General features: G+C 42.9%; 1 protein-coding gene across 1 annotated transcript in view; it reads left to right on the plus strand.

Moving 5' to 3' along the window:
• Positions 1 to 23,458, plus strand: part of TEX10 (testis expressed 10) — a 206,033-nt gene that overhangs the window by 31,402 nt on the left and 151,173 nt on the right. Inside the window, exons 5-6 of the mRNA XM_073630641.1 lie at positions 13,633 to 13,871; positions 14,760 to 14,898. Of these exons, the coding sequence (XP_073486742.1) occupies positions 13,633 to 13,871; positions 14,760 to 14,898 (378 nt within the window). The remainder of the gene's footprint in view (positions 1 to 13,632; positions 13,872 to 14,759; positions 14,899 to 23,458) is intronic.

The raw sequence follows: 23,458 nt of genomic DNA on the forward strand, positions 1-23,458 counted from the left end.
TATCCCATGGGGACCACAATGGCGGTAATATACTGCAGAATCCGAGTCCAGAAGAGCATGATTATAGTACAGGAACAAAAATATAGACTTTTGCATGGGGAGTTTACTTAGCCGTGCTGGCACTAGTTCGCTGCAGTGAACTAATTTGACTTGTATGAGCCTGTCTCTGGTTGCGATAAAGTGTTAAAACAGGTAATCCCAGACATCGTCCTAGGCCTTATTGTCCAGAGACGCAAGAACTTAAAACATTTCTCTCTGAATTTGATTAATGTTGAATGGGCAGGGTGGTGCAAGGTCTATATATATATATATATATATATATATATATATATATATATATATATATATATATATATATATATATATATATATGGTGAGCTTTTAAAAGGGACTTGGACTTCAAAAGGGACTCCTAACCTTGTAACAGAGACCAAACTGAGAAGTACAAGCATGGTTAAAGCTGCAGGGAAAAAAATATATACCAATTTGGGAGAGAGTATTGACTTTGGGGGATGTTTGACCATTATAAATTCCTACAGTTTCCTGCACTACAAAGTCTTAATGCCCTTTGATGCCCAGATGATTAGCTCCTCCACAAAGGAGTATAAGGCGAACAAATTCCTTAGTAGCCACAAAAGGTATGAATCTTCTTTTGTGTGTGCCAGATGTTTTTGCAACGAGAGACTAGTTTGTAAAAGTAATGAAATTACTGTGCTGCACACAGCCTGTATACGTAATGGAGCTATGAGTGGGATCTAGCAGATCATCCCACCACAGGCTGCCAGTGAATACAAGATCAGTCAATCTGTGCAACAAGAAAGAGGCCGATGAACACCCATATCAAGAAAGTCCTGTACAGAGGCAGCGTTCTGGAGCTGTTTCATGCTGAATTACTGCACAGATATGGAAGAAATAAGACCGCAACCAATATTAAAGGATACATGTCTCTTGTCTGTAGACAATATTTGTTTAGCTATAACTTATCGATGTTTGCAGATCCACCTCTTGGTGGTCACAGATCTTGCATTGTTATAGTATACCCTTTGCAAAACTAAAAGTTCCATGTCATGCTTTGTTAGGCTTAGTTCACACTAGTGCAAACTGCGCATTGTGGGAATCTCATCGATTTTCCTCACCCGCAGCTGAATTGCACTGCTCTTGCGAGACGCAAGAGCAGTGCAAAAGACCATGTGGTTTCCCTGCGGCCACGATTTAAAAAAGACGCATGCATCTTTTTTGGTGCGTTTTTTTGCACGGCACAGCAGCCCATTCAAATGAGTGGGCTGCTGTTCCCGAGCAAACGTGGGACGCACAGCCCGCGCTAGTGTGAATCGAGCCTTAGAGCAATAAATAATTGAGAAGTAGTCCTACTGGTTACATGAAGCAAAACTGGCGACATCAGTGCTTCATAGCAATGCAGCTGCAATGTTTATTCACAGCTGCCCACTGGGTATGTCTAATGCGCTGAGGTAAATCGTCGCATTACATTACCAATTTTTTTTTTTAGTTCAGTGATCCTTTGCTATTGTATGTCCATATGAAGATTTTCTGCATATATAAAGTCGATTTCTAGGTCTTTTGAACATCTGGATTTTCTGTTCTTTAGTGAAACATCTAAGTCTTGGTAACAAACTATAGTGGGTGTTGCTCCTTGCCATCCCAGATTGATTTTGAAGGTTTGTTGCTTTCTAATCTGTGTTTCCCACTGATTCCTAATGCAGACCAGCGGCACTCGAGGCCACACTCTAGACACTTGCTGACCAGGGCTTTCCTGGAACTTTTTGTTTACAAGTTTAAATTATTATTTTTTTGCTAGAAAATTACTTAAAACTCCCAAACCCCCCAGACCCTAGAGAATAAAATTTTTTGTTGAAATATTTTGCCACACTGTATTTGCGCAGCTGTCTTTCAAACACAATTTTTGGGGAAAAATGCACTTTAATGAATAAAAAAAAAAACATTAAGTTAGCCCATTTTTTTTTTTTGTATAATGTGAAAGCTAATGTTACTCCGAGTAAATAGATACCTAACATGCCATGCTTCAAAATGACACAACCTTGTAGAATGGTGACAAACTACGGTACTTAACCACTTCCCAATCAGGTAGCTTTAGGGTACCCCCTAATAAAAGTTTAACCTCCCTTGATCACCCCCTGTCACCAGTGATCACCGAATTGGTGTCACGGGTGACGCTGGTTAGTTATTTATAGCGTCAGGGCACCCGCCATTCATTACCTAATAAAAGGTTTAACCCCCTAATCACCTGGCGGGTGATATCAATTAGGGTTTAGCATCAGTTAAAGTCTGTGTCGCCCCAGCCAGTAGCGCTAACGCCCACGCACGCACCATACACCTCCCTTAGTAATATAGTGTCTGAATGGATCGATTATCTTTGATCTGATCAGAACTAGATTAGTGTCCCCAATAGTTTAGGGTTCACAAAAACGCAGTGTTAGCGGGATCAGCCCAGATACCTGCTAGCACCTGCGTTTAGCCCCACCCAAGTGCAGTATCAATCGATCACCGTCACTTACAAAACACTAAACTCATAACTGCAGAGTTCGCAGAGTCAGGCCCAATCCCTGCGAACACTAACCGTTTTTTTTTTTTTGTAGAGTTTTGAAGCAGTCGCTGACAGTCAAGTGCTGTGTTTTTTTTTTTTTTGTTTTTTTTTTGTTTTTTTTTGTTTTTTTTTTGTCTTTCTTCCTGTGACCCTCACTAGTAGTACCAGTAAATTTAAAGGCCAAAATGTCCAATTGAAGGTTTCTGAGCATGACAGATGAAAGTGAAGAGGAAGTCACCCATCTGTCAGATTCAGGCTCAGAATACGAACCTGCGTCAGCAGCGGCACCCTGACAGGTAGCTCTGACGACGGAGTAGTGGTACCTGCCAAGGTCAGGTGTACCCGACCCCGTTCTTCTGTTGTTGAGTTGCAAGAACAGCAGAGCTCTTGTATGGAGTAGATAGCCAGTACTAGTACCGCTTATCCCTCTGGTGAACTGGCAAGCACCAGCGGCCTAGTACATCCTGGTGGTACATCCAGCACTGCAGTAACACTTGGTGACATGGCGGGTCCCATAAGTGCAGTTCAAGCTGGTGAGGTGGCTAGCACAACTATTGTCCCGCAGCCACCAAGAAGACAGACAGGCCCGTTGAGCCCATAGTGCCCTTCCTGCTGCATTTGCCAATCCGAATTGGGATCCCACCACTTCTGCAGCACCTGTACTTCCCTCATTCCCTCATTCACTGGTTCACTGTTGATTTTTACGTAACCTGATTTTTATTCGCTGTTTTTCACGGAAGACCTCTATAGATCTATTGTGGACCAAATCAATTTGTATGCTGGTCAATTCATCGCAGCTAATCCCCAGTTGACCCTTGCCAGAGATTGGAGACCTATTACGGTCTCCAAATTTAAGACATTCCTAGGCTTATCCCTCCTCATGGGCATAACTAAAAAAAGTGAGTTGCGGTCATATTGGTCCATTGACCCAATTCACCACTTGCCCGTGTTCTCTGCTTGCATGACCAGGACATGATGCGAGCAGATCTTGCGGTTCATGCATTTCAGTGACAATGAACTCTGTCTTCCTTGGGGTGACCCTGAATACGATCGGCTCTACGAAATTCGGCCCCTCGTAAACCACTTGAACCAGCAATTTGCATCCTTGTTTACTCCCGATCAAGTTGTCTGTGTTGATGAGTCCCTGATTAACCACTTCCCGCCCGCCGTATGCAGAATGTCGGCCGGGAAGTGGTTCTGTTATCCTGACTGGGCGTCATATGACGTCAAGCAGGATAACATGCCAGTGCACGCCCGAGGGGGCGTGCAGCTCGGCGAGTGCTGCGTGTCAGTCTGACACCCCGCATCTCCGATCGTGATAAGAAGCAGGAACCAGGAAGTGCCGGTAAACGGCATTTCTCGGTTCTCGCTGACAGGCAGAGCCAATCGGCGGCTCTCCCTGTCGGGGAGGGGGGGGGGGGGGGCGTGTGTGTCTGTGCAGCCCCCTCAGATGTGCAAATAAGCTACTGATCAGTGCCCAGCATTCCCCCATTAAAAAAGCCTTCAAGTGCCCACCACAGTGCCAATCAGTGCCCAGCAGTAACACCTGTCAGTAACACATCAGTACATGCTCATCAGTGCCCATTAGTGCCCATTAGTGCCGCCTCATTAGTGCCCGTCAGTGAAGGGGAAAACAAAATTTTATGACATAAACTAAAACTTTTTTTTTTTTTTTTCAAAAATTTTGGTCTTTTTTAGTTTATCAAAAAATAAAAACCCCAGAGGTGATCAAATACCACCAAAAGAAAGCTCTATTTGTGGGAAGAAAATTATAAAAATTTAGTTTGGGTACAGTGTTACATGACCGCGCAATTGTCATTCAAAGTGCGACATCGTTGAAAGCTGAAAATTGTCCTGGGCAGGAAGGGTCGAAAGTGCCTGGTATTGAAGTGGTTACATTTTCTGTCCGCTTGTCATTCAAACAGTATCTTCCCAGCAAGTGTGCCAGATATGGGGTCAAGATGTATAAGCTCTGTGACAGGGCAACAGGCTATATATATAGTTTTATGGTTTACGAGGGAAGAGATAGTTACGTAGAGCCGAAGAACTGCCCAGACTACATAGGGAGCGCTGGTAAGATTGTGTGGGACTTGGTGTCACCCTTATTTGGAAAGGGGTACCACTTGTTTGTGGACAATTATTACACAAGCGTGCCACTTTTTTGTTTGATCATGAAATTGGCGCATGTGGCACCGTGCGATCTAATTGCCGGGGCTTACCCCAGCGGCTTGTAGATTCCCGTCTTAGGCTGGGGGAGAGGGCCTGCTTGAGATGTAGTAATTTGCTCGCTGTGAAGTGGAGGGATAATAAGAATGTTTTCTCTGTCCTCCCTTCACGCAGACATGACAGTCCAAATACCTACGGCGACTGGTGTTGTGGAGAAACCCCTCTGTGTCCATGAATATAACCTTAATCTGGGAGGGGTGGACTTCAACGACCAGTTGTTGGCAGCGTACCCAATTGCCTGCAAGGCCATACGCTGGTATAAAAAAGTGTCTGTATATTTATTCCAATTTGGCTCTGCTGAATGCTTATGTGCTATACAAAGCTTCAGGGCGAACTGGATCCTTCCTTAACTTCCAGGAATCATCATAGCCCTTCTGTCGCCTAACTTCCTAATCCAAATGCAGTGAGCCGGTTGCATGGGAGGCATGTCCTCCCTGGTACCCCTACCCAACGATCACCCAAAATATGTCGTGTTTGTGTGTGTGTGCAGAAAGGTGCGGATATAGGCATGACACCCGCTTTTATTGTCCCTCCTGTCATGACCAACCTGGTCTTTGCATTGGTGAACGTTTCGAACGCTACCACACACTAGTGGAGTATTGACATGGAGTACAGCATTGCACAGTCCTAGGGCACACTTACACAGGGTTTCGAAAGATGAGATGGCCATCACACTTTATTCACACTCCGATTATCTAAACTGTTTTCTCTCTATTGTTACTGTATTTTAGAACTGTAATGTTTTATTTTTACTATGTTTTATTTGCTGTGCAGGTATGTTATGTCTTACTATTTTATACTGTAATGTTACTTGTTTTATCGTTAACCATCGTTTGCTTAGCAGGTACGCCATTCAGCTGCAGCACGGGTTTATTCTGACAGCAACAGCGTTTGTTCCCATGATACGTAAAGCCGCGACTCCAGCGCTGTAGGAGATGATTTTGCCACCACAGTTAAAAAAAAAAAAAAAGAGCATATAGAGTGGGGACGGAAAGTATTCAAACCCCCTAAATTTTTTACTTTGTTATATTGCAGCCATTTGCTAAAATCATTTAAGTTAATTTTTTTCCTCCTTAATGTACACACAGCACCCCATATTGACAGAAAAACACAGAATTGTTGACTTTTTGCAGATTTATTAAAAAAGAAAAACTGAAATATCACATGGTCCTAAGTATTCAGACCCTTTGCTCAGTATTTAGTAGAAGCACCCTTTTGATCTAATACAGCCATGAGTCTTTTTGGGAAAGATGCAACAAGTTTGTCACACCTGGATTTGGGGATCCTCTGCCATTCCTCCTTGCAGATCCTCTCCAGTTCTGTCAGGTTGGATGGTAAACGTTGGTGGACAGCCATTTTTAGGTCTCTCCAGAGATGCTCAATTGGGTTTAAGTCAGGGCTCTGGCTGGGCCATTCAAGAACAGTCACGGAGTTGTTGTTAAATCACTCCTTCGTTATTTTAGCTGTGTGCTTAGGGTCATTGTCTCATCGGAAGGTAAATCTTTGGCCCAGTCTGAGGTCCTAAGCACTCTGGAGAAGGTTTTTGTCCAGGATATCCCTGTACTTGGCCGCATTCATCCTTCCCTCGATTGCAACCAGTCGTCCTGTACCTGCAGCTGAAAAACACCCCCACAGCATGATGCTGCCACCACCATGCTTCACTGTTGGGACTGTATTGAACAGGTGATGAGCAGTGCCTGGTTTTCTCCACACATACCGCTTAGAATTAAGGCCAAAAAGTTCTATTTTGGTCTCATCAGACCAGAGAATCATATTTCTCACCATCTTGGAGTCCTTCAGGTGTTTCTTAGCAAACTCCACACGGGCTTTCATGTGTCTTGCACTGAGGAGAGGCTTCCGTCGGGCCACTCTGCCATAAAGCCCCAACTGGTGGAGGGCTGCAGTGATGGTTGACTTTCTACAACTTTCTCCCGATTGCATCTCTGGAGCTCAGCCACGGTGATCTTTGGGTTCTTCTTTACCTCTCTCACCAAGGCTCTTCTCTCCCGATAGCTCAGTTTGGCCGGACGGCCAGCTCTAGGAAGGGTTCTGGTCGCCCCAAATGTCTTCCATTTAAGGATTATGGAGGCCACTGTGTTCTTAGGAACCTTAAGTGCAGCAGAATTTTTTTGTAACCTTGGCCAGATCTGTGCCTTGCCACAATTCTGTCTCTGAGCACTTCAGGCAGTTCCTTTGACCTCATGATTCTCATTTGCTCTGACATGCACTGTGAGCTGTAAGGTCTTATATAGACAGGTGTGTGGCTTTCCTAGTCAAGTCCAATCAGTATAATCAAACACAGCTGGACTCAAATGAAGGTGTAGAACCATCTCAAGGATGATCGGAAGAAATGGACAGCACCTGAGTTAAATATGAGTGTCACAGCAAAGGGTCTGAATACTTAGGACCATGTGATATTTCAGTTTTTCTTTAAATCTGCAAAAATGTCAACAATTCTTTTGTTTTTCTGTCAATATGGGGTGCTGTGTGTACATTAATGAGGGAAAAAAAAAGAATTTTAGCAAATGGCTGAAATATAACAAAGAGTGAAAAATTTAAGGGGGCCTGAATACTTTCTGTCTCCACTGTATGCCGAAGCATGGGGACAGGGGAGGAGGAGCGATTTGCTCCTAACTTTAGGGGCGGATTGCCCCAATGCTTCGGCATAGATTTTTCTTTAGGCACAGATTGCGGTAAAAAATAAAGTTGTTTTATTGAGTTAATGTTTTATCGTTACAATTGCTTGCTTTTCAGGTATGCCAGTCAGCTGCAGCACTGATTTATTTATCTTGACAGCAACAGCGTTTGCTCTCACGATACGAAAATCAGCAACTCCAGCGCTGTAGGAGGTGATTTTCACCAACACAGTTAAAAAAAAAAAAAAAAAATGCTGCATCATTTAGAAGTGAGTGTATGAAGGGTGTTATTCTAATGGTGGGCATACCCACCGATCAATCTCTTTTTTCGTTCATCCCACAGGTTTCATGGGGAAAAAAAAGAACATTACAATATATGCCCAACAACGTATGTTGCTGGACTAGGAGTGGTTATACCAGAATGATGCCTGCAGGTTTAGGTATTATCTTGGTATCATTCTTTTCAGCTAGTGGTCGGCTTTCATGTAAAAGCAATCCTAGCGGCTAATTAGCCTCTAGACTGCTTTTACAAGCAGTGGGAGGGAACGTCCCTCCCACCGTCTTGCATGGTTTTCTCGGGCTCTCCTGTCCCAACAGGGAACCCAAAAATGCAGCCGGTGGTTCTGCCAGCTGACCATAGAGCTGATCAGAGACCAGAACGGCTCCAATCATCTCTGTGGCCTAAGAAACCGGAAGCTACGAGCATTTCATGACTTAGGTTTCGCCGGATATAAACAGCGCCATTGGGAAAGCATTTTATCACACTGATCTTGGTGTGGTCAGATGATTTGAGGGCAGAGGAGAGATCTAGGGTCTAATAGACCGCAATGTTTTTCAAAAAAGAGTTCCTGTCACTACTAGGGGATATTTACATTCCCTGAGATAACAATAAAAATGATTAAAGGAACAGTTTAAAATAAAGCAAAAAAAAAGCACCTCTGTCCCTCCTTGCTCGCGCGCAAAGGCGAACGCAAGCGTTGGTCTGGTGTCATATGTAAACAGCAATTGCACCATGCATGTGAGGTATCACCGCAAAGGTCAGATTTAGGGCAGTGATTTTAGCTGTAGACCTCCTCTGTAAATCTAAAGTGGTAACCTGTAAAAGATTTTAAAGGCTTTTAAAAATGTATATAGTTTGTCGCCGCTGCACGTTTGCGTGCAATTTTAAAGCATGACGTGTTTCGTATCCATGTACTCGGCATAAGATCATCTTTTTTATTTCATCAAACATTTGGGCAATATAGTTTGTTTTTAGTGCATTAAAAAAGTGTTTTGTTTTTTTTCCCCAAAAAATTGCGTCTGAAAAATCGCTCTGCAAATACTGTGTGAAAAAAAAAAATGCAACACCCACCATTTTAATCTGTAGGGCCTTTGCTTTAAAAAAAAAAAAAAAAAAATATATATATATATATATATATATATATATATATATATATATATATATATATATATATATATATATATATATATATATATATATATAATGTTTGGGGGTTCAAAGTAATTTTCTAGGAAAAAAAAAATGTTTTCATGTAAACAAAGTGTCAAAGGGCTTTGTCTTCAAGTCGTTAGAGTGGGTGATGTGTGACATGAGCCTCTAATGTTGTGCATAAAATGCCAGGACAGTTCAACCCCACCCCCCAAAATGACCCCTTTTTGGAAAGTAGACATCCCAAGCTATTTGCTGAGTCCATGGAATATTTTATATTTTGCCACAAGTTTCAGGAAAATGACAAACCTTTTTTTTTCTTTTTCTTTTTTTGCACAAAGTTGTCACTAAATGATATATTGCTCAAACATGTCATGGGCATATGTGGAATTTCACCCCAAAATACATTCTGCTGCTTCTCCTGAGTATGGGGATACCACGTGTGAGACATTTTGGGAGCCTAGTCATGTACAGGATCCCGAAAATCAATCACCGCCTTCAATTCAAGCTTTCTAAAGGACGTAAAATGGTGATTTCACTTCCTCACTACCTATAACAGTTTTGGAGGCCATGAAATAAATGTCAAGATAACACCCCCCCCCCCCCAAATGACCCCATTTTGGAAAATAGACACCCCAAGGTATTTGCTAAGAGGCATGGTGAGTATTCAGCTCTCATTTGTTTTTGAAAATGAAGGAAGAAAAGAATTTTTTTTTTTTTCGATTTTCAAAACTTTGTGACAAAAAGCAAGATCTGCAAAATACTCAATATGCCTCTCAGCAAATAGCTTGGGGTGTCTACTTTCCAAAATGGGGTCGTTTGGTGGGGTGATTTTGTGCTATCTGGGCATTTCATGGGCTCCGAAACTGTGATAGGCAGTGAGGAATGAAATAAAAAATGTATGCCCTTAGAAATCCTGTGCTTGGTTTTCAGGGTCTTGTATGCGGCTAGGATCCCAAAAAGTCTTACACATGTGGTATCCCTGTACTCAGGAGAAGCAGCAGAATGTATTTTGGGGTGTAATTCCACATATTACCATGGCATGTGTGAGCAATATATCATTTAGTGACATCTTTGTAATTTTTTTGTCATTATTCAATCACTTGTGACAAAATTAAAATAATCAATGGGCTCAAAATGCCTCTCGGCAATTTCCTTGGGGCGTCTACTTTCCAAAATGGGGTCATTTTTTTTTCCCACAAATAGAGCTTTCTTTTGGTGGTATTTGATCACCTCTGCGGTTTTCATTTTTTGCGCTATAAACAAAAAAAAATCAACAATTTTGAAAAAAACTATTTTTTACTTTCTACTATAAAATATATCCAAGAAAAAAAAAATTAAGAAAAAGAATTCATTCAGCTTCATATTTTTGGTTAAAAAAATCATAATATTGATTTGTTTCCCCAAAAGTTATAGCGTCTACAAACGATGGGATATTTTTATTTAATTTCTCTGTTCACTAGTAATGGCGATCAGCGTTTTTTAGTGGGACTGCGACTGCAACATTTTAGCCATTGCACAGAATGACGTACAGGTACGTGATTTTGCACAATAGAGCCGACCTGCTGCAGTAAATATGCGGTAGATGGTCGGCAAGTGGTTAAAAAATAAAATTAAAAAAATCTTCTCTTAAGCCCGAGAAGTGGAAGTGATGTTGGAAGTCATCTTGGCCTCACTTGGCTTCCTGCCTAGCCAACGGATCTGATCGCTTCCAGGTTTACCGACTGCTCTGGCAAACCTGGAAAAGACCGGCGGTGTACCTCTCCCGCCGCCTCCTAAACGTGATCCTGTGGCGAATCCACAAACGGGATCGCTTTTATCTGACGCCAAATTGCCCACAGAACAAAATAATGGGGTTATGGCAGCTAGCTGCTTCCATAACTCCGGTATTAAAAGTCATGACGTAAATGTACTGTGGGCGGTCGGTGAGTGGCTATTTGCAGCATACATTTGGGAGCTTGACAAATGAATGCTCCTTTTGTGTATGTGAACAGCTAATACAATCTGAATCTTTTTTGCAGGGATTGGCAAACTTTTCCACATAGTCTCAATTTAGCATTAGACAATCGGCGTGTCTGTGAACAATAGCTTGCCCTGCATATTTTCAATTTTTGCATTTGTAGTTGTACTTCTAATGGCAAGCTATTATTGTTATCGTTTTAATATTAATGTTTTTAGTATTTCCAAAATGTGTTTGCATTAAGGGCCAGTTCACACCAGATGCAGTTCTGTGTGCTTTTTTTCTGCACTAAAAATGCATGCACAGTGTTTTCCATGTATTCCAATTGCTCTAGTTCACACCAGTGCAGTCAGTTCTAGTCCGTTTCTCAAGCAGAAACTGACTGAAACTGACTGCATTGGTGTGAACTAGAGCCATTGGAATACATGGAAAACACCGTGCCATGCATTTTGTGCAGAAAAAACAGCGCACAGAACTGCATCTGGTGTGAACTGGCACTTTCAGTTAAAGTAGAACTATAGGCAAAACTTTTCATTTTGGATTGAGTAAGGGAGGGTTATTACCCCTGTTGGTTTATTTTTTTGCCATCTGTGTCCCATTGGGGAGATTTACCTTTTTGTTTCCTGTCCCATAGCCAAAACAGGAAGTGAGAAAAATTTCTTGGGCACCCCCAGGCCACCGGAACTTGTCACCCTTTTGAAGATTTCCCCTCGATTTACTTTTCTGGGGACAACACAAAATTTGGGATTTTCTTTTACTTTCAATGCTAATGGTAAACATGACAAATTGAGAGAGTGAGTCTCCCAAATGGGGGCACAGACAGCAACAAAAATGACAGGTGTTCTAATCCAGTGGTCGCCAACCTTTCGGACCTCAGACCACTAAACTCATAACTTTGGATCCTTCAGACCACTAACCTGAATTTTGCATGCTTTATACACACAATGATCCTCTGCCCCCTTTGCCTTTAGTTATACTAAATAGCAAGGCAGACTTACTGTTTGTGTGATCTTTTGTCTATATATGTTTCCTGGCTTAGTTGTGCTATGTGTGGGCTGTTTCAGCTGCTTTTGAATTTTTCCTTGTCTAAATTGGCTTTGAGATAAACTTAACACTGTCTTCGGGTGCAAGAAATGATCGTACATTTTGTATATGTAAATCCAAAGTAAAGATAAAGTGATAGTAGTTTATTTTTTTTTTTTTGGTATTTTTATAGCAAAACGTTATACTTACCTGCTCTGTTGCAGTGAATTTGCACAGAGCAGCCTGGATCCTCCTCTTCTTGGGTCCCTCTTCTGTGCTCCTGGCCCTTCCCTCTTGTTCAGTGCCCCCACAGCAAGCAGCTTGCTATGGGGGCAGTCGAGTCACAGCTCCCTGTGCCCCGCCCCTTCTCTCTCCTGATTGGTTAGCTGACTCTGACAGCAGCGGCAGCCAATGGCGCCACTGCTGTTTCTCAGCCAATCGGGGAGGGCGAATCTTGGACGGCTGAGACACCCGTGGACATCGTTGGACAGTGTGGGACCTCAGGTATGTATTAGGGAGGCTGAGGAGGGCTGCTGCACAAAGAAGGCTTTTTATCTTAATGAATAGAATAAAAACCTTCTGCCTCTACAACCCCTTTAATTCAGAGCCCATCTTTTTCTAACTTATGAATTTTTCTGGTGAACTCCCTACAATACAGGCTAGATAATATTTTACAAACTTTACTACAATTATATTTAAAAACCTATCAAGTATTTTTGTAGATATGGCTATTGGGCTAGCAGACGCCACTGAAAATGGATGAAAATTACATGTTTGATGTTTACGCAATGCAACTTTATATTTTACAAAAAAATGGTATTGTGCTTGTATACACTTTTCCTGAATATATGGATTGGATATAAACAAATATTGTGCAACATAAATTGTACCTGTTACCATTTTGTTTTCAATGGTTTCTGCTTACAGAAAATGTATAATTTTGGGGTTTTAACGGATTTTCTAGTAAAAAAAAAAAAATGCAGATTTAAAAAAAATAAATAAATAAAAATTGGTACAGATTCAAAATGTTTTTAATTGTATCAGTGTATGATCAGCTTAAGTAATATACAACTATCCTGCTAAATTTAACAATAGTATTTCATTTTTTTTTTTTTTACTTGGTATCGTTGCTATAACTGATATCATATGCAAATAATTAAATATGATCTTTTTGCGTCTCAATCAAGCTTCTGAACAAGGATGGCAATGGTGTATTTTGTATACCCAAGGTACTTGTATAGTGTTTTTGGGCATACTTCATACACTCAGTCCACAACTGGTTAAGTAGCAATGATTTTTATTTTCCAAAGCTGACTATCAAACTATGATGCCCATCTGTTCTGACAAACTTGGTCTAATAAACTGATGATGAAAAAGGGATTCAACACTTTTCTATTGTTTTTAGAAACCATTTTTTGTTTTTTGATTGGTTGTGGCTAAGTGCTACGTCATTTGTCACAAGATCTCTTCTGAAGGGGCACAGGGGACCGATGGGCCAATCAACAGCTCTGGCTGTACCCTCCAATTTCCTCACCAGCGTGAATACAAGACTAATCCTTGCAAAGAAAATACATCTCATCTCATCGCTGATGCTAGTGGGAACCTAGAGCAGTGGTTTCTGTAAATCATAGAATTAATTTAAAAGTGCTTTGGCAGAATAATAATTTGAGCCTAGGTATGTTATGCGATTCTGTGTTCAAGCATCCTTAAAGACCATTAATTTATTATTTAAGAATGACACTCTTGAAATATTCTAACAATAGTCCAATTATAGAACATGTTTTTTTTTGTGTAGGAATAGAGATGGATTGCTTCCTTATAACGGCTTGGATTATCTTTTGTTAAATTTAACTTTATGTGACATTATGGTCTCTTTGGCAAATCCTTCAACCCTGCAAGAAGATTCAGACTGGCTAGCCATGATAAGGACCTTTGTGACTGAAAAGTTGATTAGTGGGTGGAAACTGAATTCTAAACAATTAAAACGACTACTTGAAGTAACAAACAGACTTTTGAATATCCATATTAACAGAGGTGAGATTTTCTATTTATTTGAAAATGCTTCTCCTTCTTATATACATTTTTTTTTTTTTTTTTTTTTTAAATCAATAACCATGCAAAGCTTTTCAATAATGAATGTCGGTTGCATGCTGTGACTTCTTTTGTATAAAATGTAACACTATATTATCATTTTCAGATCCAGTTTAAATACTGCCAGAATACACTGCTGGCTAAAGCTGGTGATGTTGATTGAGCGGGGTAAATGGGTAAAACCGACAGGTTGGTTTTACAGAAGTTGATTGGCAGGTGAACTTCTGGACAACCAGCCTGCCAATGTAAGGATTGAAATTCGACCGGCCCCTGCTGAGCCTGCAAATTTTGATCCCTGCTTTAGTTCACTCAAAATGATCGATAGATTATATTATATATATATATATATATATATATATATATATATATATATATATATATATATATATATATATATATATATATATATATATATATAAACTTTTGACTAAAGGTGGAAATTTGCCTATTGATTTCACTCCATCCCTGCCACCATCTTCTAGCGCAGTGGGAGTTAATAGAGCCGATGGACCTGACACAGGCACTCATCAAGAGAGCCTTACTGTGCCAACCCTTTCCGCCTAGCTCCTGCATTCATAGAAGCTGTAATAGAGTATCTATGAATTGAATGTCTTTAGTCTTCTGTGGTCCACTGTTTTGTGGCTTTCATAGTGTGCTCTTGTTTATAACACCTGAGTAAGGCCACATTTTGACACGATAATGGTTTGAACTTTTTTATATGGATTAGTATCCATTTTTACTGGTAAATCAATTTTGATGAAGGGATTTGATGTAATTTTAATTTAGTTTTACCTGACCTTAACCATTTATGTTTTCGTTTGTATATTTCAGTGGCTACAGAAAAGTTAATTCAAGCAGTTTATATGACATATCAGCAAAGAGATTTACACTTGTCAGTGCGCTCAATGCTTCTGAAGTTTTTCAATAGGGTTTATTTAAAAGAAGAAGAAATGTTCCTCAACTTGGGGAGGTAAGACTTTATTTTGCAAGTTCTTTACTTTTAACAACTCTTTTTATGTGTATTTGTCAGTGTATGACTACAAATAACAAAAAAAAGTTATGCAAAATGTACAGTAAGTGTACATTAGAGCTGCACGATTCCTGGCTAAAATGAGAACCTTGATTTTTTTTAATAGTTGTAGCACTTATGATCCAAAGAGGGCCTTTCCCTCTTCAGAAAGAACAAACCGATTTCAAAGCCTTCAAGTTTTAGAGAATTTCGCACGTTTGTGTTGCGCTGTAAGAATCAGGTCTTCCATCTTATTTATATCTTCCACTTTTCAAAGCCAACTCCCTATGGTTAGTGGGAGTTGTTGTTTCCAGTGAAGAGGGATACAAGACTTGGTGGCATTTAACAGGTGACACACATTGGACTTTTTGTATGTTTTAGCAGGGATGGTTGAAACATGTAGCAAAAAGACGGCTGGGTCATCAGTGATCTTATGTTCTGTACATTTTTGAGTTATGGTTCGAATTTCTGCCCAAAAGTGTGTCAACTTGGGGCAAGAACAAAATATATGGAGCATCGTTCCTCTGCTCTCCTGGCATCTCCAGCAACAGTCAGAGGTTTCAGGGTAGCACTTGTGTAACCTAAGAGGAGTAAGATACCATCTTGTCAGCACTTTAAAGTTAGTCTCTTGAATTTTTGTACATATCAACGATTTGAGGGAGAATCTGATGATGTTTTGTTTCTTTATTGTACATCACGGGACACAGAGCAGCAATAATAGCTAACTGGATTATACGCCACCTATTGGTGAATGGATACTGGTAAATCAATGAAATAAGAAGTCCTCCCCTATATAACCCCTCCTACACAGGAAGTACCTCAGTTGTTTTTCAGCAGTGTCTGTTAGGTGGATGGTCACAGATGTGTTATGTGCTCTTGGAGCATACTTGGAGGTCTGGACGGTTCTATTAAGATTCATGGACTTCAATCGGATCCATTCGAAAAAGCTATCGGCCAAAATGGATGGTACCCGAGCCTCGTTGGAAGGATAGAAGATTATTTGAAGTTTTGTCTGTAATGCAGCCTTATGGCGCTGGACCCTGCGTAATGGAAACCTGTGCAGTGTTTGTTCTGACCAAGGTGCTTTCCAGCAGGGTGCTATACAGGTCCAGGGGAGTGGGGCCCAGTCTCTGAAGGTCTTTTATGACAAAGCTCGCCGTGATGGCTGAAGATTGGACTCCTGTTATGTTCAGAGTCCTGCAGCAGGAATGCTAAGTCTGCATCTTTGCAGTTTCGCCCTTTTTTTTTTTTTTTTCTTTTTCTTTTAAGAGAGAGATCTGACTGTTTGTTCTACCAGTGGCCACTGGGGGCAGTGTGCGGTTTCATCGTGCTGTATACTTGTTAGTTGTGTGGGCTGCTGTTTCTCCTCCAGCCACTAGAGGGCACAGGTTGCTCAGTATGGCCTATTTCTATATAGGCAAGAAGTGGAAGGTCGGCCATGTTAAAGCCATGTGGTCCTGGGAATACCAGGTAGGGCCTCTGGAGACCATAACACCAGCCCATGGATACTAGTGAAGTATGAGTACTTACTATGGGAGAAATATGTGGCCAGACAAGTCATGATTATATACTGCTTAATCCGGGGGGGCCTGTACAACTGTAAGTCTATACACCCATAGCGGTGCACTGTAAAGTTTTGGGTCTACAGAATACTGTGCATTTTGCACAAAAATAGTATGGGGCCTGGTGCAGTTGAACAGGTACACACTTGCAAACTTCAGAATATCGTGCATTTGGTCTGCAGAAACTTTTAGGCTGAAGCAGGAAAAGGCTGTGTGGCATACATATGTACTAAACTAGTAAAAACTAGTATGGGGCCAAGTGCAGCATAGTTATACATGCTTGCACGCTTGTTGCCTAAACGCATGCTTGAATAAACACATGTTTTGCATAGATGTTGCATGCATACATGTGACATAAGCACATGTTTGGAAGAACATCTGCATTGGTGCACTTGACGGAGTTGTGTCTCCAGAATAGCATACATTGGGTCTGCAGGAGCTTGGTTTTGGACTCCCTTTTCACACTTGTGCAATTTGAAAGTCGCGCATTTTGGCCGCAACTTTTTTTTTTTTCAACTTTAAAATTGTTCTTTATTGAGACAAAAAGTCAAAGCATGATACAACAGTTGTCCAAATGGACCAAGTCAAAAAGACACAGTACAGGTGAGTTTTACATACAAGAAGAAATGTGTACATCAACAATGCAACATTTCACATCTATAGAGCAAGATTCCCTCTGTCACATAAGCAAGGGCCAGAGCAGCTACTGTATCCCTGTACATCAGGTTTCTTCTGTCAGGGTTATTCCTGTCTACGCCATCCATGGCTGCCAAATCTTATTGAATTTTTTTGGGCAGTTCCTCTTAAGGTATGTTAGTTTGTATAGTGGGAATACAGCATTTATTGATTTCTCCCATGATCCCACCTTGGGGGGAGAGGAGGCATTCCAACGCAATACAATTTCTCTCTTCGCGTAAAAGAAGAGGTAAGTTAGTAGCAATTTGGTGTATCTAGGCCTCTGATCATCGTCCTGGATACCCAGAAGCACCAGATCTGGGGATACAGGGAGGTTCAGTTGAAGGCGGCCATTGACAGTGTCCACTACCTCAGCCCAATATCTAGCAATTTTCGGGCAGCTCCAGAACATATGGAAGTATGTGCCTACGCTGTTCTGGCATCGGGGACAATCCTGTGATCGTTGTGGATATACCTTGTGGAGCCTCTGGGGGGGGTATAATAAACCCTGTGTAGGAATTTTGACCTGTACCAGCCTTTCTTTTGAGGATATCAATAAAACAGTACTATCAGCCAAGCAGTCATTCCAGTCCTCTGTCTAGGTCAGGTATGTCTGCTTTCCATTGATCCCAGAGTCTGTCTACCTTAGTGGAGTCAGTTCTCAACAGGTCTAGGTATAATGCAGATAGGGTTTTTTTCAGTTGCTCTTGGGTCAACAACTCCTCAGTGGGATCCATAGTCAGTCTAGGTGGCGTTGGGAATTGGGCCCTGGTAGCGTGACGTAGCAGGAGGTACCTGAAATACATCCACCCTGGTAAATATTTGGTTTGGAGAGTCGTGAATGGCAGTATGGCGCCCACTGAAAAATGTCCCCGAGTGTTTTAATACCATGTATAGCCCAAATCTGCGGATCAGGTACTGTCCTGATATGCGGAAGGTTAGGGTTCCCCCAAAGAGGAGAGAAAGGGGACTTACAAGTCCCCGCCTGGCCACTGTCCAGGCCTTCAGGGTTGTTTTAGTAGGTTGCGGAAGCTTGTCATATGCCCGATGTCCCCTGTAGACTAAGTTACCCAGCTCTCGGAGCGATCCAAGAACATCCGCCTCTAGACATACTGCTGCATTACTCCTGGATAGGACATACCAACTGACTGTGACCAGCACAGCCGCCCAGTAGTAAGTTCGGTAATTTGGCAGTGGTAGGCCTCCGCAACGGACAGGGAGCGTCAGGGTTGATCTAGCCAGTCTGGGGGTTGCTCCCCCCCAAAAGAAAGAGCCCACACATCTGTCCACCTCTGCGAAAATGGAATTGGGTATCCAGGTGGGGCTGTTGCGAAACACATAAAGAAATTTTGGAAGAAACAGCATCTAAAGAAGATTTATGCGGCCCATAAGGTTTAGAGTCAGGGAGGCCCATGAGGCGCACCTGGTCCGAAGTTGGGACAGGACCGGCAGCAGATTAAGGTCACTGAAACTTGTTGGTTCCCTCCGAACCTGAATACCCAAATACTTGAATTGATCCACCCAGAGTAGAGGTACGTCTGTGCTAGGATCACGGACCTGGAGGTCCAGAGGGAAGATAATTGATTTGGACCAATTAATGCATATTCCTGAGAACCTACCGAATGTATCAAACATCTCTAGTGACTCGCCTGCGTCCTGTAGATACAGTAGGGTGTCATCCGCATATAGAGAAATTTTCTCTTCCAGGGAACCTACCTTCAGTCCTCTCACCCTATCAGAGTTCCTAATCCTCTGATAGGGTGAGAGGACTGAAGGTAGGTTGCTAGGGGCTCCAGTGCTAGTGTGAACAGGACCGGGGATGAAGGACAACCCTTACGTGTACCCCTCTGCAACGGAAAGGATGCTGACAGTCTCTCATTGGTTTGGATACGTGGCAAGGGTGCCCGGTATAGCAGAGCTTCCCACAAGAAGACCCATTCCACCGAGTCAGACGCCTTTTCGGCATCCAATGAGGCGATGGCCCGCTTACCACTGTTTTCATGGGTTACAGACATATTAAGAAAGAGGCGGCGGAGGTTGATATCGGTACACTTCACAGGCATAAACTCAGTTTGATCTGGGTGGACCACCTCCTCCAATACCGCACACAGCCTATTTGCCAGGATTTTTGCCAAAATCTTGGCATCCACGTTTAGGAGGGAGATCGGTTGGTATGAGGAGCAGTCTTCAGGATCCTTGCCTGGTTTGGGTATCAACACCGCCTCAGACATGGATTCAGGAATTGCCTCTAACTTAAAAAATTGGGCATAGAGGGATACGAGCCGAGGGACCAGTATATCCTGATAATGAATTTTGGACACCAAACTATACCACTAACGAATTAAGGTTTTGGCTGCATTGGATACGATCTGGAGGATAGCTCCCTATTCAGGCTTTCCCTGATCCTCTGTAGTGGGGGATAATGGGTCTCTGGTAAGCGGCCAATCTTCATTCTTTGATGGATTTAGCACTCATTTTCTCCACTATATCAAGGATCCCACAATTTTGGATGGACTCTTTATTATAATTCATCAACTATCTCACGGGTGATATGTTTATATGTTTGGACTCACTTTCACATAATTTTAATGTTCATCGCACCAATTATAATTTATTCAATTTGGTGCTATGATACTCTTCACAATTCTATTATTTATGTCCCCAGGGGATTTCAATAGCTTCCCCTCTGAATTGACTCCGCCAATGTGAGTGACAGCGAACTGTCCCTCAGCCAACCACGCCATCAGGCGGCCGCTCTTTTTGCCGTATTCAAAGATTTTTTGGGCTGTGGTAAGGAGTGACTTCTGCGTCCCCTCCACTCTACACAGTGATAACTGTCGCAGTGCAAATTGCCAGTCCCCATAGGTTATCTGATTAGGATGTGCCACATAGGCTTCCTCCTTTAGCCTGGCCTCTTCCTCCAACCCCTCCAGAGAATGTATAGATTTCTTACGGGCTGCAGATATACGTGCCATGTACTCTCCTCTGGTCCAGGCCTTGAAGGCATCCCAGGTGACCAGAGGGCTAGTAGTGTCAGCGTTCTCCAGCCAGTAATGGTACATCCCCTCCTGCACCGCCTCCTGAATTCCTTCATCCTCAATCCAATATTGAGACAGCCTTCACAATCTTTCCCCATGGAGCCTAAGGGACAGTTTGAGTAGTAATGGGGTATGATCTGAGATTCCCCTGGGTAAAATACCAACATCTGTGATCTTCCGAAGTATGGGGTGGGATACATATATCATGTCAATACGAGATAGGGTTTTAAACGTGATGGAGTGACAAGTGAGCTGTTTGGTAGTGGGGTTAGATTGGCGCCAGACATCCGTCAAAGCGAATGTGTTGGCCCACTCTGCTAAGCCAGGCACCCATTGAGAGGCAGAATGGAGTCTGTCCAGGTCTGAGGCAGGGGTTAGGTTTAAATCCCCCATTACCAAAACGTCCTCCACCCCATAATCGATCACGATCTGCATTACAGTGTACAGTAAGACCGGATCAGCCGGGGGGAGGTACAAGCCCACCAGGACACAAGGACTGTTAGCTATCAGTGTGTGGAGGATAATATACCTGCCCCTGGGGTCTGTTCCGATATCCAAGAGCTGAAAAGGTAGCTGCTTGTGTATCAGGATGCTGACGCCCCTAGAGTAAGTGGAATATGTTGTGTGGTAATGAGCACCCACCCAGGCTTTTTTAAGGCTCAGGATTCGAGAGCCCAGTAGGTGAGTTTCCTGTAAGCCTCGGTTCACACAGGGGCGGCACGACTTGCAGGTCGCCTCACCGAGGCGACCTGCACACGACATCCACGGCGACTTGCAAAACGACTTCTGTATAGAAGTTTATGCAAGTCGCCCCAAAAGAAGTACAGGAAACTTTTTCTAAGTCGGAGCGACTTGCGTCGCTCCTATTAGAACGGTTCCATTGTACAGAACGGGAGGCGACTTGTCAGGCGACTAGGTCGCCTGACAAGTCGCCCCTGTGTGAACCGGCACTTTCACACAAATGTGAGGGGAGTATTTCCTAACATAGAAGACCAACGATCTTATGAGTGGAGTCCCCGCACGTTCAAGGAAATCAGATACCTGAGCCATTGCAGTGTGAGTTTGCTAAGTCGATATTTATGATGATCTTTGAGTGAAGGCACTCCACTCCTCCAGGGGATCAACCAGCCAGCACCGGTCTCCCCACTCCTCCCCGCACTGCATATATGCTAAAAGGGTGATCATGCCATAAAGGAACAAACAAAATACAAAACAATGTAAACTAAAACTTAAAACTGTAAACCATTCCCAACAGTGCAATCAATGCATGGTCCACAACGGCCGATCTTCCCTCCCCCCCCACCCCGCAGATCCCACGCAAGGCAAGTCTGCATATTGCCCAATTAACCTGCCCGAAAGGCAACCAATGTGTGGGAGGAGTGCGTTGTTTCCAAGAGTCTGCAATTTGCATCACTTGTGCTCCAGCAGCAAACTTATAGGGAGAAAAAAGGGGTTAGTCTTATAAATTGTGAGTGCTGAGAGAGCAACATAGGAGACAAGAGATGCTGCTATAATATCCTAACCGGTTTGTGGAAATCACTTGGACTGTGCCAGAGGCTCAAACTTAGTCACTGTTCCAGCAGAGGAAACATAGAGAAAGCTGACAGTGTTATGGCAGTCTAACGGCCAAAACCTAACATGGGGACAAACTTGGCCATCAGCAAACATGAGGCAGCCGACATCCGGGTAGGGAAGGATGGTAGTTCTTCCTTGCCAAGTTTGGGCAGAGTCAGGCAGCTTCGTGCCAGAGGAAACATCCAGCAGGTGAGTATGGAGAACTTTATATTCTGGCAGAAAATATGCGGTGGCACATGCTCTAGCTTCCGGCTTTCGGCGTGCGACCAGCATTAAGGCACATCTGTGATAGGAAGGAGTCAGCCGACACCCCATATCCAGTAAAATAATGCTGATCTGCCATGCAAACAGTATAGTCACAGTCAGTATAGTCCAAGGAACGTGGCCATCTAGTGTAACAAACAAGTTAACAATAGTTCGGCGGGTCTTCACTACAGAGGGGGCACGGTTTCCAGCCACTTAGCCGCCTCTTGGTAAAAAAGCGGAACGCTGCCCCATCGATCACCCGTAACTTGGCGGGAAAGAGTAAACTATATTTAATCCCCTTAGAGCGGAGGCCCGACCTTTACTGCATCAAATGAGCGCTGGAGCTTTTGTGTTTCAATGGAAAAGTCTGGGAATAGCATCAGGCGGTTGTTCCTATAGGTAAGTATATTCAGGTGCGCTACTAATGTCACAAACAAACGAACTGAGGGAACTCCCTCAGCCTGGATGTGTATGTGAATTATACCTTAGAGCAACAATAGTAAATAACAAAAAAATTGTAACAACACAAATGTTGGGTGGGTATTGCACCTTCCAGTGAGGTAATATGTGAATGATTACAATGTAGCAAAAAAGTCCACTGAAGGAATAGATAGTTGAAGGAAGACAAAGTCCTGCAACATAAATATATGTGTATGCTTCCTGGGTAAATTAATCCTTTCTCTGTGAACCAGACTCTTGTGATAGAATGAGAAAAGGTGGCCGCTTACCAGATCCGTGGGACCCTTATCATGGGGGTCTTATGGGCTCATAGAGTATCCAGGAACAGCTGATAAGATCCTCTTACTCAGTCATCCATCCACCCGGGATCCTCCACTGGCATCAAGGTAGTGGTGTAAAGAAATTCCATACACTGGAGCAGCTTATCAGATGGAACAGCTGATCGGATCACACAGACTCGCTCCTTCACAGGCGCTGTTTAGTTCTATGCAGCCGGACTGTCTTCAATAGTAAAAACTTCTTTAATAAAACAAAGACATGGCCGGCATCCAAAATGTTAGCAGAAAATAAAAAAATACGGAAAGTTTTAGCGACACTGCTGCATTCAGGCTAGTCAGCTGCTATGTGGTGACATCAGGCTTCTTGGCTCCCCCTACGCTGCGTTTCTCCGTAAGAGGCATTTCCCAGTCGATGCCTCTTACGGAGAAATCGCAGGACAAGTCACACAGGTATGGAAGAGGCCTTAGGCTGTTGAAGCAGCATAGAGGCTGCATTGGATGCCTATGTACTTGGTTAATCCTGACTATAACTAGTATGGGCCCAGGTGTGGTTGAGCATGTGCAGCTTCGTATACATGCTTGCTTGCTTGCTTGCTTACTTACTTGCATAGGCACATGTTCGCAGAGGGCCCCGCCCCGTGGCCCCCACGCCGACAAGCTGGCGGCGCTCAGCATGCAGCCCTCCAAG

This window comes from Aquarana catesbeiana, linkage group LG05 (assembly GCF_042186555.1).
Source record: "Aquarana catesbeiana isolate 2022-GZ linkage group LG05, ASM4218655v1, whole genome shotgun sequence".
In the NCBI taxonomy this organism is placed as follows: domain Eukaryota; kingdom Metazoa; phylum Chordata; class Amphibia; order Anura; family Ranidae; genus Aquarana; species Aquarana catesbeiana.